Consider the following 17,410-nt stretch of genomic DNA (forward strand, 5'->3'; position numbering starts at 1 on the left):
TACCGCGTCGAAGAAGGTCTCCAGCTCGACATTGGTAAACCGCGGGGCTTCTCTCTTCGCTGCCATCTTGTTGGCTGGGACAGTGTGTGTGGGCAGTGCAGTGTGTATATGCGGCTGCAGTTCGGCAGCTTCCCGAGTGTCAATCGCAGAATCCAGCACCATTTTGCATTGGAATTGATCATGTTCCACGTGCCGCTGGTGCTAGCCCCTGAACAGTAGCAGAATCAGTCCAGGTGTGGTACCAGTTTTGCTATCGTGCAGGTCCACAAATTCTGTGTTGGTGTCAACACAGAAACAGAGAATCCCTCCCGCTACCTTCCTCTTACACCTCGAGAACAGGATCTATTGTCTAACTATCTGACTGTTCCATCCACATGGAGTGGAATAATTGATCTTTAAATGGATCACAACACTTGCCTGTTTGTGCAGTGTACAAACCTCACCAAATGCCTCAGAGGCATTTTTAAATATAAAAAGTACTTTCAGCTGCTATTTATATATCCTATCTTACGGCAGTTGCCGGGGCCTGTTTAGGAGTTAATGAATAATAAATGTTCTTCCTGCTGCACCATTGCTGATCATTTCTCCTGCACCCCCATTCTCCTGCTAACTAGTGAATGCATCAGCAACGCACAGGAGATCCCTCGTCAGCATGTTTGAAATGTTAAATGTGAACATTTTATTTGGTAAATATTTCCAGAGGCAGGCCAATGGCTCCTAATCCGACAGGACTGTCTGCTCAATAACTGGAGCAGAGACCAACAGTGGCAAAGCAAAGACAGTCAGGAACCATTGCAGTGATATATTGATATATGCACCACCCACAGCAGAATGCTGGGTCCCCGTCCAAAAAAAGGGAGTCGCAGCTTTTACTTTCAATGCACTGAATAAAATGTAATTTCTCCACCAGTAAATTCATTGTTCTCTATTTGACTGGCCGCACCAGGTAATATCACATCACCAAGCCCCGCCTCTACTGTTGAGATGAGAGTTCTGTGCTAAATGAGACCAGATTGAGTTCACACAAGTGCTGCTGCCTTCTCTCTGTAACTACAGTACTTCTAACTGGCTCAAGGATGGCTACAGGATCTCCTCCACAACGAGCCAAGTGTGTCTGTCTGTACTGAGTGAGGACTAAACTCCCAGGTCAGAGCAGCTGAAAGGAGAAGTTGTTCGGGGGAGCCAGAAGGATGTTGCAGATTTCTCCCAGGTCAGGTCAGAGCTGAGCTGAGAATCGCTCGATGCTGGCACTATGGTGGTGTCACTTCCAATTGCCGTTGTCGGGGGCACCCTGGGCACAGTTGCTGGGTTCATTGCCATCTGTGTGCTAATCTTCCTTTGCCACTGTTTCAAGAAGAAAGGCGTTTCTAAAGAGGCAGAGAATGAGGGAGCTGAGGATATCATGAGGCAGGGTAAGATTGTGCGCATGTTGCAAAAGGTAAGTAAATAAACTCTATTTTCAAACTCTGGGATTTGGCTTTGTGCCAGATTAACACGGTGATATTCACTCAGTCTTTCCAGACTGCCTACCTGTCAATCTTATTTGAAACTAAATACAGATCGGAAACGTTAAAAGATTTGCTTCGATAATCCATTGGCTCTCTCAATTAAACATCCTGTGCTACATACAAAAGGTGCATGTTAATAATAATGTTAGTCAGGGGAGTATTACAGACAAGGGACTTCTGTATCCAGCTTCGAGTCATATTGTAGTCTCAGACAGACACTAACTGTACTGTCTCACTCAGCGGCTCCCATGACGATTAATGTGTCAAGGTTCCACTGTATTGACGACAGAACCAAAATGAACGTTCTTGTCAGAGGCTTTCGGACTTGTGTATTGTCGATGGGTTCTTTATTAAGAGTCCTGTAAATAATACTGAAGTCAGAGCACAAATGAAGAAGTTGGAAATGTGGGGCTTATGCTCAAGGTAGGAATGTAACCCTATCATCACCCCCAAACCTGGGCAGGAACCAAATTCCGGGCCATCCATAAGGCGCTGTGTGTCATCAGCAGTAGTAGCAAATTGTGTTCAACCATGATGGTGGTACAGTATATCCCTCACTCTACCCATCAAGCGAGGGGATTTACCCTGCTTCAATGACGAGTGCAGGCGTAAATGCCTAAAAATGAGGTACCAATCTGGTGAAACTACAACATAGAACTACTTGCATGCCATGAAGCTGAATGCTATAAATAGGGCTATGCAATCTTAGATAGATCTAAGCTCTGCAATCCTGCCACTTCCAGTCATGGTGGTGGACAATTAAACAACCAAATGGAGTAGAAGGCAGCAAAACATCCCCATCCTCAATGATGGAGGAGCCCAGCACATCTGTGCAAAAGACAAGGCTGAAGCATTCGCAGCAATCTTCAGCCCAAAGTGCTGAATGGATGATCCATCTCGGTCTCCTCCAGAGGTTCCCACCATCACAGGAGTCAGTCTTCAGCCAATTCAATTTTCACTCCACATAATATCAAGAAACAGCGAAAGGCACTGGATACTGCAAAGACTCGGAGTCCTCACAACATCCTGGCTGTCGCACTGAGATGTCCTCAGTGCTCCAGACTTAACCGTACCTTTGCCAAGCTGTTCCAGTCCAGCTACAACACTGCCATCTACATGGCAATGTGGAAATGCTTTGTGGTCAGCTATTGCCCTGGAAGTCTATTACGGACCATCAGCAAAATGATGGGAGGGGTCGAATACAGTTTTATTAAGCTGTAATTTACTCATATAACCTGCTTACTGGTTGGGTTCTGCCTGGCCTACTAATAATAGCCTTGCTCTAAACATGGACAAAAGAGTTGAACTCCAGAGGTGAGGTGAGAGTGTTGACATCAAGACAGCATTTGACTAAGTGTGGCATCAAGGAGCCCCAGTAAAATTAAGTTAATGGGAATCAGGGGAACATTCTCCACTGATTGAAGTCCAACCCAGCACAAGGGAAGATGGTTGTGATTGTTGGATGCCAATTTTCTCGGCTCCAGCACCTCACTGCAGGAGTTGCTCGGGATAGTGTCCTAGACCAGGGGCAGCACGGTAGCATTGTGGATAGCACAAGCGCTTCTCAGCTCCAGGGTCCCAGGTTCGATTCCGGCTTGGGTCACTGTGCGGAGTCTGCACATCCTCCCCGTGTGCGTGGGTTTCCTCCAGGTGCTCCGGTTTCCTCCCACAGTCCAAAGATGTGCAGGTTAGGTGGATTGGCCATGATAAATTGCCCTTAGTGTCCAAAATTGCCCTTGGTGTTGGGTGGGGTTACTGGGTTATGGGGTTATGGGGATAGGGTGGAGGTGTTGACCTTGGGTAGGGTGCTCTTTCCAAGAGCCGGTGCAGACTCGATGGGCCGAATGGCCTCCTTCTGCACTGTAAATTCTATGATATCTATGATGACCCAACCATTTTCAGCTGCTGCATCAATGAAGTCAGAGGTGGGGATATTTGCTGATGATTGCACAATGTTTAGTACCATTGAAACTCCCCAGGCCCTAAAGCAGCCAGTATCCGCATACAGCAAGAACTGGACAACATTTGTGCTCGGGCTAATAGCTATCAAGAAATATTCGAGCCACAAAGGTGCCAGGCAATGTCCATCTCCAACGAGGAGGATCTAACAGTCTCCATTTCCTGGCATTACCATTGCTGAATCTCCCACCATCAACATCCTGGGGGCTATCATTGACCAGAAACTGAAGTGTTCCAACCATATAAATACCGTGGCAAAAAGAGAAGGTCAAAGGGCAGAGTATCTATGACCAGTAACTCACCTCCTGACTCCCTAAAGCTTGTCCACTATCTATAAAGCACATGTCAGGAGTGTAATGGAATAATAGTATCCCTACAGTGCTGAAGGAGGCCATTCAACCATTGAGTCTGCACCGACCCTCTGAAAGAATACCCTACCTAGGCCCACTCTCCTGCTCTATCCCCATAACCCCATAACTTGCACATCCCCAGACACTCAGGGACAATTTAGCATGGCCAATCCGCCTAACCTGCACGTCTTTGGACTATGGGTGGAAATCGGAGCACCAGGAGGAAACCCACGCAGACATGGGAGAACATACAGACTACACAATATTCTCCACTTGCCTGGATAAGCGCAACTGGAAACTAACAAATAAGTCAAAAGCAAAAACAGAAAATACTGGACACTGACAGCATCTGTGGATGGAGAGGGAGCTAACCTTTCGAGTATGCATGACTTTGTCAAAGCTAGAAAGAACTGGAAATAGGATCAGATTTATATGTTGTTACAGCCTTCCGGAATTATGGGTGGAATTCTCCCTTCTGGGGACTAAGTCCCCAAGCTGGGGGGAAAACCAGCGCCAACAACTCTGGCGTCAACAGCCCCTGAGAGTGAGGAATTCTCCAAATTTTCGAGGGCTAGTTTGATGCCAAAGGGCCAGTGCGAGTTCGCGCATGCGCGGAACGGCCAGCATGATCTCGTGCATGTGTGGACCAACAGGCGTATTTCCGCGTGGGGGTTCTCTTCCCCGCGTCGGCCCCCAGGCAATATGGCGGAGCCGTACAGGGGCCCAACGCGAAGGAAAGAAGGTCCCCACAGAAACAGCCCGCCCGCAGGATCGGAAGGCCCCGATCGCAGGTCAGGCCACCATGCCCCCCCCCCCAGGGTTGGATCCCCCCGCACTCCCCCCAGGACCGCCCCATACACTTCCTGCCGGATCTCGCCGTGCGTGAGGTGAGTAATTCCCGTTGGCGGGATTGGGCCAAAATTGGATGGCCTCTTGGCCCATTGGGGCCCGGAGAATCGGCGGGGGGATGGGGGGGGCGCTGTCAATGGCCCCCGATCAGCGTGGCAGGAATCCCGCCGCCGCCCGAAAAACGGCGGCGGAGTATAGGGCAGCCGGCGTCGGGGCAGGATTCACGCCTCCCCCCCCAGGGATTCTCCGACCCTATGAGTTCAATAACTTCAGACTGTGAAATCCCTCAATCCCTCCTCCACCTTCACCATATTTTTATTTCTATAAATTTATTTTCTTTGTTTCCGTTGATCTGTTTATCCCTCACCATTACCCCCCTCCCCCCATCCCACCAGGGTCATGTGTTCCCTGTTCCAAGTTCTTTCATTAACATATTTTGATCTCTGAATATGTTACTTTCAGCACCCTTCTTAGTCATTAATTCCACCATTCACATTCCTTTTGTCTTTCTGTCCACGACGTATTTGTTAATCTCCACCTATCGCTGGCCATCTATCCAGTCCCACTGCTCCACGCTCCCCCCACCCACAACAGTATATACCTGATCCTATTTCCAGTTCTCTCCAGCTTAATCAAAGAGTCATTGATGCGACCATCAATTCACGCGAGACAGAGAGTTGAGTGAACATTGGCTTTAATCGATGAGAACAGTGCCTGCCTGCGACTGCTCTGCTCGTGAGAGCTGCCTACAGGGCAGCTGCTCTTTATACCTCACCTCAAGGGGACGGAGCCAGTGGCGGAGCCCACAAGGGCACCAACATAATATATTCCCTGTAGTACAGTACAATGGTCCATCGGTGGAGCCCACATGGGCAACAGTGTGATACAATGTGATACAGTGGTGAATGGTTAGTACAATACGTTCACCACATTCACCCCCTGTTAAAAAATTGAAGTCCGGCGGGGGTGAAGGGCTCACAGGTTCCGTCTGTCTGGCTCCCTGATCGTGCGCTGCGATCTCCGGAGCTCTGGTATCGCAGCGGGCCCGGGTGTCGAACTCGTTGGTGCAGGCATGGGTGGTGAACTCGGTGCGGGCGCAGGCATGGACTCCGGGAGTGTGTCTTCTGGAGCTTCATTCCTGTTGGTCGGCAAAGGGGGGAGGGAGCATAAGAGGGGGTGTGGAGGCCATGTAGGGGCAGGGGCGCTGGTCGGTGTAGGTTGGGGGGGGGGGGTAGGTTGGGGCGGTGCTAGGGGAACCTGCGGGTGCCAGGTCCCGGAGGGAAACCGTGTCCTGTCGACCGTTGGGGTGTTCTACGTAAGCGTACTGGGGATTGGTGTGAAGGAGCTGGACCCTCTCGACCAGGGGGTCGGACTTATGGCTCCTGGCATGTTTGCGGAAGAGGAGGGGCCCCAGTGTCTTCAGCCAGGACAGAAGCGAGACCACGGAGGTGGATATCCTAGGGGAAACAAACAGGCGGTCATGAGGGGTCTCGTTTGTGGCTGTGCAAAGGAGGGGACCTAATGGAGTGGAGTGCGTCGGGAGTACCTCCTGCCAGTGGGAAACTGGAACATTCCTGGACGGTAGGGCCAGGAGGATGGCCTTCCATACGTCACGTTCTCCCTCTCCACCTGCCCGTTTCCCTGGGGGTTGTAACTGGTAGTCCTGCTCGAGGCGATGCCCTTACCGAGCAGGTACTGACGCAGCTCGTTGCTCATAAACGAGGAGCCCCGGTCAGTGTGGACTTAAGTGGGGAAACCACTGGACGTAATAGGAAAATAACCAGAGGCACCTTTTCAGGGCCTTGGGGAAGAGGGAGTTGCAGGAGGGGGCGCATACGGTCGGGGTGGGGCCCTAGAACTCCATTTTCCACGGGGTAGCCAAGGATGGCTAGTCTGGTTGTGCGGAAAACACATTTCTCCTTGTTATAAGTGAGGTTGAGGGCTTGGGCAGTTTGGAGAAATTTCTGGAGGTTGACGTCGTGGTCCTGCTGATCGTGGCCACAGGTGGTGACGTGGCCGCAGATGGTGACGTTGTCGAAGTACGGAAATGTGGCCCACAGCCTGTACTGGGCCACCCTTCGGTCCATCATTCTTTGGAAGACCGAGACCCCGTTTAGTGACGCCGAAGGGGACCCGGAGGAAATGGAAGAGGCGGCCGTCTGCCTCAAAGGCCGTGTAGTGGCGGTCCTCCGGGCGGATTAGGAGCTGGTGGTATGCGGACTTCAGATCCACCGTGGAGAAGGCTCGGTAGTATGCGATCTGATTAACCATGTTCGCAATCCGGGGGAATGGGTGCGCATCGAGGTGCATGTACCAGTTTATGGTTTGGCTGTAGTCTACAACCATTCGGTTCTTTTTCCCGATCCTGATGACCACCACCTGAGCTCTTCAGGGGCTATTGCTGGCCTCGATGATCCATTCCCGCAAGAGTCGCTGGACCTCGGACCTGATAAAAGTCCTGTCCTGGATGCTGTACCGCCTACTTCTGGTGGCGACTGGTTTGCAGTCAGTGGTGAGATTTGCGAAGAGCGGGGAAGGGTCGACCTTCAGGGTCTCGAGGCTACATACGGTGAGTGGGGGTAGGGGCCCGCCGAACTTCAGGGTTAGGCTCCCGAGGTTGCACTGGAAGTCCAGTCCCAACAGGAGAGGAGTGCAGAGATCGGGGAGTACATATAGTTTAAAGGGGCGGACCCACAAGGGCAGCAATATCATACATTCCCTGTAGTACAGTACAATGGTCCATAGGTGGAGCCCACATGGGCAACAGCGTGATCCAATGTAATACAGTGGTGAATGGTTAGTACAATACGTTCACCACAGTCATCCAGACACGAAATGTTTGCTCTGTTCTCTCTCTACAGATGCTGTCAGTCCTGCTGAAATTGTCCAGCATTTTCTGTTTTTGTTTCAGATTCCAAGATCTGCAATAATTTGTTTTTATCTTAGAAGTCAAAAAGTTTGTTACTTGCCAACTGCACCAGTGCCACCTGTATTGACTACCAGGAGGAGAGTGCAGGATCTGCATTGGAAGCTGGGACTGAAGAAGGTTGGGTAAAATAACAGACCCTGTAGCAATCAGAGTGCCCCCTGTAATTTAGGTCTGGAGATGAGGTACATGCTGTGCTCATCTAGATTTTTTGTTGGATTCAATCATCAAATGGCAAAATAAAGTGAGTCAAAATAGTCCAAAAAGGACATAAAATGCCCCCCCCCCCCCTCCCCAATCGTTCAGGCGACTTTGGTAACACACTGGGAGCAATTTTAACTCTGTCCGCAGTTAGCAAGTTGGAAATCCATTTTTATTTCCATTTCCTTTGAAGAAAATCGTTGGGTGTAAATATAGCTGGCCGCTTTGCAATCATTTGTTTGTTCCCGCTGATAAAAGTTCATAAAAGTTAACTTTATGCTCACTGAGTGTGAAATTACAGAGTTTAAAACCCAGTTCATCTTTTGTCAGCTCTAGCATGTGTAAAATGCAGAATTAAAGCTCCCATTATACTCGCACACTACTGCACTTGAATCTTTTTTCAAGCATCATCTGGGGAACAGTGTGATTTTTCCATTTTCCTCACTAACCAACCTGTGAGCTCATTACAGAAACAGGCCATTTGGCCCAATCACTCTGTGCCATGTTTATAATCCACGCGAGCTTCACCTCATATTTCCTCATCTGAATTTACCATCTTAACCATCTATTCCCTACTCCCTCATATGCTTTGTCTAGCTTCGGGGCGGCACAGTGGCACGGTGGCTGGTCCTACTGCCTCGTGGCGCTAGGAACCCGGGTTTGGTCTGGCATTGGGGACTGTGTGGAGTTTGCACATTCTCCCCGTGTCTGCGTGGGTTTCCTCTGGGAGCTCCGGATTCCTCCCACAGTCCAAAGATGTGCAAGTTAGGTGGAATGGCCATACTAATTCGCCCCTCAATGTCCAGAGATGTGCCGTTGGGGGGGGGTTACAGGGATAGGGCGGGGGCGTAGGACCTGGGTGGAGTGTTCTTTCAGAGAGTCAGTGTAGAATTGATGGGCCGAATGACCTCCTTCTACACTGCAGGGATTCTATGATTCCCCTATATTCCACCCACTTCCTGTGGTGGCAGTTCCACGTTCTCATCACTATTTATTTGCCAAAGTTTCTTCTGAACTGCCGAATGGATTTCTTGGTAATGATCTTATATTGATGGCGTCTTGTTATGTCCTTCCCCATGAGAGGATGCATTCTCTCCGTATCCACTCTATCAATACCTTTCATGAATCTAAAGATCTCTATTAAGTCAACACTCAGATTCTTTTTTCAAGAGAAAGGAGTCCCAATCTGCAAATCCTGTACTGATCAGTATACGCACATATTTTACCCTGGTTAAGTCTCTTCACCTTCTCCAATGCCTCTTTTTATAACATAGCAACCATGTAAACCCATGTGGTATAACCAAGGTTTATTACAAGTTTAATATAACTTCTTTACTTTTCAATTATATCCCTATGGAAATTAAACCTGCCGGTTGTTTTCATTTATGGCCTTGCTAACCAGTGACGCAAATTTTAATGATTGATATATTTGTACTCCAAATTCCCTTTGTTCCTCTGCTCCACCTAAACTTGCACCTTCCAAGTAAAAAGCTTTCTACGTTCCACCAAAAGGCACTACCTCACAATCATCTGTATTGAGCTTCATTTGCCAATTATTTGTCCATTTTGCAAGTTTATTAATGTCCTCCTGGAATTTGTTGCAATCCTCCTCAACTGGTTATCCACCCTCCCCCTTCCCAAGTTGGTGTTAACTGCAAATTCAGAAATTGCATTCTGGATGCCAAAATGAAAATTATTGGTATAAATTGTGAATAGTTGTACCAGCTATTCTTGTGGAACACTACTTCCCACCTGTGCCACTCTTGAATCACTATCGCTTATTCTCGCTCTGCTTTCTGTCATGAAACCAGCTAATAATAATAATAATTTTTTAAAAAATAATCATTTATTGTCACAAGTAGGCTTCAATGAAGTTACTGTGAAAAGCCCCTAGTCGCCACATTCCGGTGTCTGTTTGAGGAGGCCGGTGAGGGAATTGAACCCGCCCTGCTGGCCTTGTTCTGCATTACAACCCAGCTGTTTAGCCCACTGTGCTAAACCAGCCCCTAACCAGCTAGAAATTCATTCTGCCACTTGTCCACCGACTCCAAATTCTTTGATCTTTATTCATTAGTCTATTATGGGGGACTTTATCAAAGGTCATTTGAAAACCCAGATACAATGTCTACTCTTTCAATAAGATTGGTAATGACTAATGACTGTTCAATGGAATCATTTTAACCCATGGGCAAAGAGAGGACATTTTCCTGGTAGCAGTAGCCCCTCCCATGTGTAGGTTTAAGGATGATGTGGAGATGCCGGCGTTGGACTGGGGTGAGCACAGTAAGAAGTCTTACAACACCAGGTTAAAGTCCAACATGTTTGTTTCAAACACTAGCTTTCGGAGCACTGCTCCTTCCTCAGTTGAATGAAGACGTATGTTCCAGAAACATCTATATAGACAAATTCAAAGATGCCAGACAATGCTTAGAATGCGAGCATTAGCAGGTGATTAAGTCTTTACAGATCCAGAGATAGGGGTAACCCCAGGTTAAAGAGGTGTGAATTGTCTCAAACCAGGACAGTTGGTAGGATTTCTCAAGCCCAGGCCAGATGGTGGGGGAATGAATGTAATGCAACATGAATCCCAGGTCCCGGTTGAGGCCGCACTCATGTGTGCGGAACTTGGCTATAAGTTTCTGCTCGGCGATTCTCGGCGCGTCTTGAAGGCCGCCTTGGAGAACGCTTACCTGGAGATCTATTTAGCTGATATAAAGAACTTATCACCTTCAGGTTCCAGGCTACGTCCTTTGTTATCCTGTTTTCATCATTTTCACTGAATGTAAATATCCTTGTGTCACTGAGGAGGAGGATATTTAGTTTCAAAATTATTTTCCCAGGCTACCTCTGACCAGCAATTTAGATTTGCAAGTGTGGAATAAAAGAAAGACAATCAGAGACGGGTAACTGGCAGTTATCTCATTATAACATCAAGAGTTAGGAGACAATTTACAATGATTAAATGTCAGTTTAATGTGGGTCTTCTTCACAAGATAATGTAGACAGAGACTGGGCACTTGTGTGCAATGTCTGATGCCTCAGGTTAATACACAATGGGTAATCACATTTCACAGAATAGGATAAACTCAGAAGATCTAATTTGCTTTCAACAGCCAGCTCCAGGACAAACAGCTCCTACCACCTCCGATTAAGAGTACTGCCTTTAACAAAACTAAAATATTATTAAACTATTTTGACCACAATAGGAATGAAAATTTGGAGGACCATCTAAAAGGCGACTGAGTCAATATTGATAGATATAGACATAGACATAGAATTTACAGTTCAAAAGGAGCCCATTTGGCCCCATCGAGTCCGCAGCGGAAAGGTCAATCCACCTAAGCCCACACCTCCACCGTATCCCACAAGCCAGTAACTCCACCTAACCTTTTTGGACACTATGGGCAATTTAGTATGCCCAATCCACCTAACCTGCACATCTTTGGATTGTGGGAAGAAACCGGAGCACCTGGAAGAAACCCACGCAGACTCCGCACAGACAGTGACCCAAGCTAGGAATCAAACCTGGGACCCTGGAGCTGTGAAGTCGGGGAGAGGTTTCACAGGCCTGTTCATTCTGATGGATTTAGTTGAGTGAAGAGTTGGTACATGAATAGTGAGTTTAAGGGGATGAGTGGGGTAATGAGGCTATTGGACCACTTTGGGCTTTTTGTATTTTACCCGAGTTATCTTCAGCTAGGAGAGCTCAATATGCACTGCTTCCCAGTGGTCAGACTGTGTGGATGCAATCAAATGTTCAACTGCTGCAAGGCCTGTTCTACCCTCCATGTCCTTATTCTCAGGAGGTTACCTTCCCCTCCCTGACCTTGCCCACTGTGGGTGCTCTTTCGCCACTTTCCCTATCTTCACTTGCTACATGTGGTCTACCCACAGCCAATTGTTCTGCTTTCCTGGCTGAAAGCCTCTGATCATTTATCCATTGCTGCCCCATCCCTAATCACATGGTACTCCATTGTACGCTCCAGGATTCCCAATGCCACATCCCATGGTGCCACCGCCTATTGCCATCATGGTTCACTAATGCCCTTAATGGAATGAAATATGCCACCTTTATCTCGTTTGGCCTGTTTGTAAATCAAGACCCATTGTAATATGCTTGTCTCTAACTGTCCTCTGACATTTCATGGCAAGCCATTCAATTTTATCAAACTGCTGTAAAAATCAAAAATCAATGAGAAACCAATTTGAACCATCTGGCATCAACCTTAGCACCAGAGACGACAAAGGCACACAATGCCTAGACACCTTTACAAAGTCATCCCAACATCTGAGGAACCAAAGATGCGCAGGTTAGGTAGATTAGCCATGATTAATGCGTGGGGTTCCAGGGATTGGGCGGGTAGTGGTCAAATCAGTAATGGTGCAGACTCAGTGGGCCGAATGGCCTCCTTCTGCACCATATGGATTCTGTAAATTGTGCCAGAATAGGAAGAGCTGTCCCTCAGTCTAGTCAAGCAACAGCCTGACATCTTCATAATCAGGAATAGCTGTAAGGAATGATTTGATATATCCTGTCCCACTAACAGGGCAGACTATCATAGGTAGCAGCATGGTGTCATACAGTGAGGAGGGAGTTGCCCTGGGAGTCCTCAACATTAACCCTGGACCCATGAAGTCTCATGACAGCACATCAAATATGGGCAAAGAAACCTCCTGCCGCTTACTACCTATTGCTCTCCCTCAGCTGATGAGTCAGTACTGCTCCATTTTCAACACAACTAGGAAGATGCAATAAGAGCAGCAAGAGCACAGAATGGGGAAGGAGACTTTCTTGAGCCACTGCAGTTGTGGGCACATCCACAGTGCTGATGGAATGGAAGTTCCAGGATTTTGACCCGGCAATAGTGAAGGAACGGCAATATAGTTCCAGATGGTGTGTGCGTGGAGGAGAACTTGCAGACGGTGGTGTTCTCATGCATCTGTTACCCCTGCATTCCTAGATGGTAGAGTTCATAGGTTTAGAAGGTACTGTGGAGGGAGCCTTGGTGAGTTGCTGCAGTGCACCTTGTAGATGATTCACACGGCTGCTATTGTGCGTGGATGGTGCAAATATTTGGGGTGATGGATGGGGTGACAAGCAAACGAGCTGTTTTGTTCTGGATGTTAACATTGAACACACACTTAACTGGATCCGACATATAAATACTGTGGCTGCAAAAGCAAGTCAGCTTCTGTGGTGAGTAACCACCTCTTGACTCCCTAAAGGTTTTGTCTCTCTCACTCCCGACGCAGCAGCAGCAGTGTGTACCATCTAGAAGTTACACTGCAGGCTTTTTCCAAGTCGCCCTCAACAGTACCTTCCAAACCCATGATCGTGACCACCTACAAGGACAAAGGCAGAAGATGCATGGGAACACCATCATCCGCAAGTTCTCCTCCAAGGTATCCTGACACATCGGCTGTCCCTACATCATCACTGGGTCAAAATGCCCGAACTCCGTTCCTAAAAGGAAGTTAACTTCTATTTAGTGTGTGCCACACCATCAAGTACCCAGTCTAGTTACCTCCCCTCATGCTATTTAATGGATTTTATATTTTGAAGGTGGAGAAGCCAGTAGCTCCCATTTTACCGGCTGATAGGAGTTCAGGATATTTACAGGCTTCTGCCTCTATTATTAGTTACTACATGGATACAGAGAAAGGAAAGGGAGAGGAAGGAAGGAGCAGCACGATAGCATAGTGGTTAGCACTATGGCTTCACAGCACCAGGATCCCAGGTTCAATTCCCGCTTGGGTCACTGTCTGTGCAGAGTCTGCACGTTCTCCCCGTGTCTGGTGGATTTCCTCCGGGTGCTCCGCTTTCCTCCCACAGTCCAAAGATGTGCAGGTTAGGTGGATTGGCCATGCTAAATTGCCCTTAGGTTAGAAGGGATTGCTGGGTTACAGGGATAGGGTGGAGGTGTGGGCTTAAGTAGGGTGCTCTTTCCAAGAGCTGGTGCAGACGCGATGGGCTGAATGGCCTCCTTTTGCACTGTTAATTCTTGGTCTATATCTATAAATATAGACTGCAGTGCTTTGAGAATGCGGCTCACCACCACCTTCTCAAGTGCATTTGAGAATGGGCACAAATACTGGCCTTGTCAGCAATACTCACATCCCACAAGTGAATAATAAGATATGTCACGTCTGTTCTGCTGAGATAGATTTGCTTCTCAACTACCAGTAGAGCTGGGGGTACCAGTCAGCTCCTTCCCAGCCTCCGGTACTGCTTTCCACAAACCAAAGAAACCAGGGGAAAGGAATGAAGCAGAAAGGTGCATTGTGGGCCAGCAGCGCATATTGACAAAGCTGCGAATAAATGCCTAAAAATCACTTGATACCCATAACTTGCCAGTGTTCTAAGTTCAATTTCTTATAAGTAAAAGGGGGGAAGGCTGAATTCAACTCTTGTTCTTTAATTACTATCACAGTTTAGAGTGAAGAAGACAACTGAGCCAGTTCAGCCGAGGACCCGGCTAACATCACCAAAAATCTATGGCCCTAAACCTGTGGCAACATCACCGGAATTCATTAATTATGCTGGCTATACATTAGAAACGACGGATGATCCTCTGGCAGCCGACAGGGTGGAGGCAGGCAGATCCAGTTTGATGATGGATTCATCCGAAGAACTGTTTATTGTTTTGAAGAATGGTAAGGTGGGACACTAGCGAGCAAATGGAGTGCTGACAATTCTCTATGCTTTAACACATTACCAGCTGTTTTATAAGTCTGCCTAAAATGATTGACTATTTCATCCTGGACTGCAGGTGTACAGCCACATCTCACCCAATATAAGGGTAGGTATATGAAGTCACAGTTGATAATAAATTCGAGGGTGTGACTTATAAGCAGGTGACATTTCTTTGAAACTGAAACAATATTGAGAATTATACAGCAATGGAGAACAGATTTTCCAAAATGCTGCATTCTCTTGATCCCGAGGTTGTTTGCTAGATCATGTTTTGTCATTGAAATATGTTCCAGTTTACTTGTATACTGTCACAGTGCTCTGTTCCTGATCTTCATCAGGTTAAGGCAGGAGGTGCTCAGGACAGATGAAGGTGACATTTCTTCTGGGAAGCAAAATATGGGTTAAAATTAGAGAGAGAGGTTAAATTCCTTCTGGCACAATTTCAAGCATGAAATGAAGAGCCCCAAAATTGGGCTTCAGACCTCATTAATTCAAGTATTGCATTAATTTTATACCGTAACCTGTTTGATCTGAATAAAATTAATCATTGAGTGATATTTCGAAACTTGAAACCCTAATTAGTTCAACAAAATACTGTAGAGGTGGCAGGGCTAATGATGTGTTAGATGCAGCTGTAGCATGTGGGAACTGGTGGACGCCAATGTAATTCACAGCAACTACATCTGCAGAGGGTTCCCTAAATCAAAGAACTTTGGCTCAGATTGATGAGCTGGAGTTCGAGCTTTGGAAGCTATAATGCATCAGGGAGGGGGAAAAGTTACTGGACATTTAGCCCAGGAGGCAGTCACCCACCCTCCACCTTACTTCAGATTTGGTCCATGGTCAGGGACCACAGCATTTGTAACAAGATAGATGAATTGATAGCGCAAATAGAAATGATGGATATGGTATGATAGCCATTATAGAGACAAAGTTGCAAAGTGATCAAATGAATATTTGTGGGTCTCTGGCATTTTGGAAAGATAGGAAAGAAAAGAAAAAGAGGTGGAATACCTCTGTTAGTAAAGGATGAGGTAAGTACAGTAGGGAGAACTGACCTTGGCACAGGAGATCAAGATGTTGAATTAATTTGGGTGGCAATAAAAAACTAGTAAAGGAAGAAGTCACTGGTGGGGTAGTTTATCGGCATAACAGTAGCTACATTATAGGGCAGAGTATAAATCCACAACTAATGGGGGTTTATAAAAAAGGAACTGCAATAAGCATGGGAGATTTAATCGTGATATTGGTTGGACAAATCAAATTGGCAAAGGTAGTCTTGGAAATAAATTCATTGAATGTATTCTGAACTGTATTTTAAACAGTACATTCTGGAACTAACCAGGGAACAGTCTATTTTACAACTGATACTGTGTAACGAAACAAGATTCATTAACAATTTCATAGGTTACGAATACAGAGTTGGCAATGGACCAGGTAAATGGTTAAAAGGCAAGTTTCTAGGAGAAGCAATCGCAGACATTTCAGGATGTATTTCATAACTCAACAAGAGTATATTCCGTTGAGAAAGAAAAGCTCAACCTAATGAAGTTAAAGATGATATCAAATTGAAAAGCACGGCAGACAAAGCTGCATAGTTTAGTGGTAGACCAGTACATTAAGAATACTTTAGAAAGAAGCAAAAGATACTTAACAAAAAGATGGTAAAATTGGAGTAGGAGACAAAACTGGCAAGAAATATAAAGAGGGCGAGTCTTCGCCCCGCATTGCACCCACATAGAGGATGTTGTTATTGGAGCCTGGAAACAGGGGGCTGGATTCTTCGTTTTGGAGACTAAGTCCCCACGCCGGCGTGAAAATGGTGTAAAACGGCTAATGATTCCCCGTTTTGCTGGGGGCTAGCAGGGAGGCAGCATAGAACTCGCAGCGCCGTGCTCCATGTCGGACTCAGCCCGCGGACCTGGACCGCTAAAGTAGTGCCCCCTTCAGCCACTTGCACGCCCCGGACTGCCCGCTCAGAGTGCCCCCAGCACCGAATGAAATCCCCCCCCCCCCCCCCCCCCCCCATGGACTGAGTCCACAGCCGCCACACGAGTTTCCTGAACAGCTGAGAGTCCCACGTTGTCGGGAACTCGGCCGGTCGAGGACGGAGCATCACGGGGCGGCCCCCAGGCAACGGCCTGAGGCCGTGGATAATCGGCGCGGTGAACTCTTAGAGTATTCCGCTTTTCAGGGGCGGAGAATTCAAAAATCGGCGCCGCTCCCGATTTTGCCATCAAAACGGATTCTCCGCCCAGTCGCAGGACATGACTTTGGTGTCGGTGAGCAGAGAATCCAGCCCAGGGTTTGTGGCCTCGATGCTCCCAGCTCATGGCACTGGACGTAATCTGGTATATCTTTGCTGGCCGTTAACCAGATTTGCATTTTTAAGTGAGCATTTAAACTGATTTAAACCTGCATTTCCATATTTTAGCCGGAGTCTCCCAGCTCCCCGGGAATCATCGCCTCTGTTGGCGCAGCGTGAGGCTGGCAGGAATCACTACAGGTCTCCATCAATGGAGAACAGACGTGATGACCAAGCCGGTTGTGCTCGGTGGCCGTTGGAGCCCCCAGCTGGTCAGGGACAGGTCTGACACTCTGGCAGTGCCAACTGGCATTGCCTGGGTGCTTAGGGGCAGTGCCATAGGGTGGGGCCGGAGCGAGGGCATGGGCATGAAAGGGGAGACTGGCCTGAAAGCGGGGAGGCACCTTTAGTGACCCCATAGCAGGGTGTCAGTCACTTGAGATTGGGGGGCTGGGATGGGGTGGTGGGGAAGGCAGGGGTGGTTCACTACCGGTGAATAGTTTAGGGGGGGGGGGCGCTGGAGGATTGTCTGGAGACATAGAAACATAGAAAATAGAAGCAGCAGGAGGTCATTTGGCCCTTCAAGCTTGCTCCGCCATTCATTATGATCATGGCTGA

At 47.6% G+C, this 17,410-nt stretch overlaps 1 protein-coding gene across 1 annotated transcript in view; it reads left to right on the forward strand.

Annotated features, from left to right (window-relative positions):
• The first annotated feature begins 967 nt into the window (after positions 1-967).
• syt13 (synaptotagmin XIII) overlaps positions 968-17,410 on the forward strand; it is a 46,171-nt gene continuing 29,728 nt past the window's right edge. Inside the window, exons 1-2 of the mRNA XM_038806122.1 lie at positions 968-1,438; positions 14,225-14,447. Of these exons, the coding sequence (XP_038662050.1) occupies positions 1,253-1,438; positions 14,225-14,447 (409 nt within the window). The 5' untranslated portion in view covers positions 968-1,252. The remainder of the gene's footprint in view (positions 1,439-14,224; positions 14,448-17,410) is intronic.

This window comes from Scyliorhinus canicula, chromosome 9 (assembly GCF_902713615.1).
Source record: "Scyliorhinus canicula chromosome 9, sScyCan1.1, whole genome shotgun sequence".
NCBI lineage: Eukaryota > Metazoa > Chordata > Chondrichthyes > Carcharhiniformes > Scyliorhinidae > Scyliorhinus > Scyliorhinus canicula.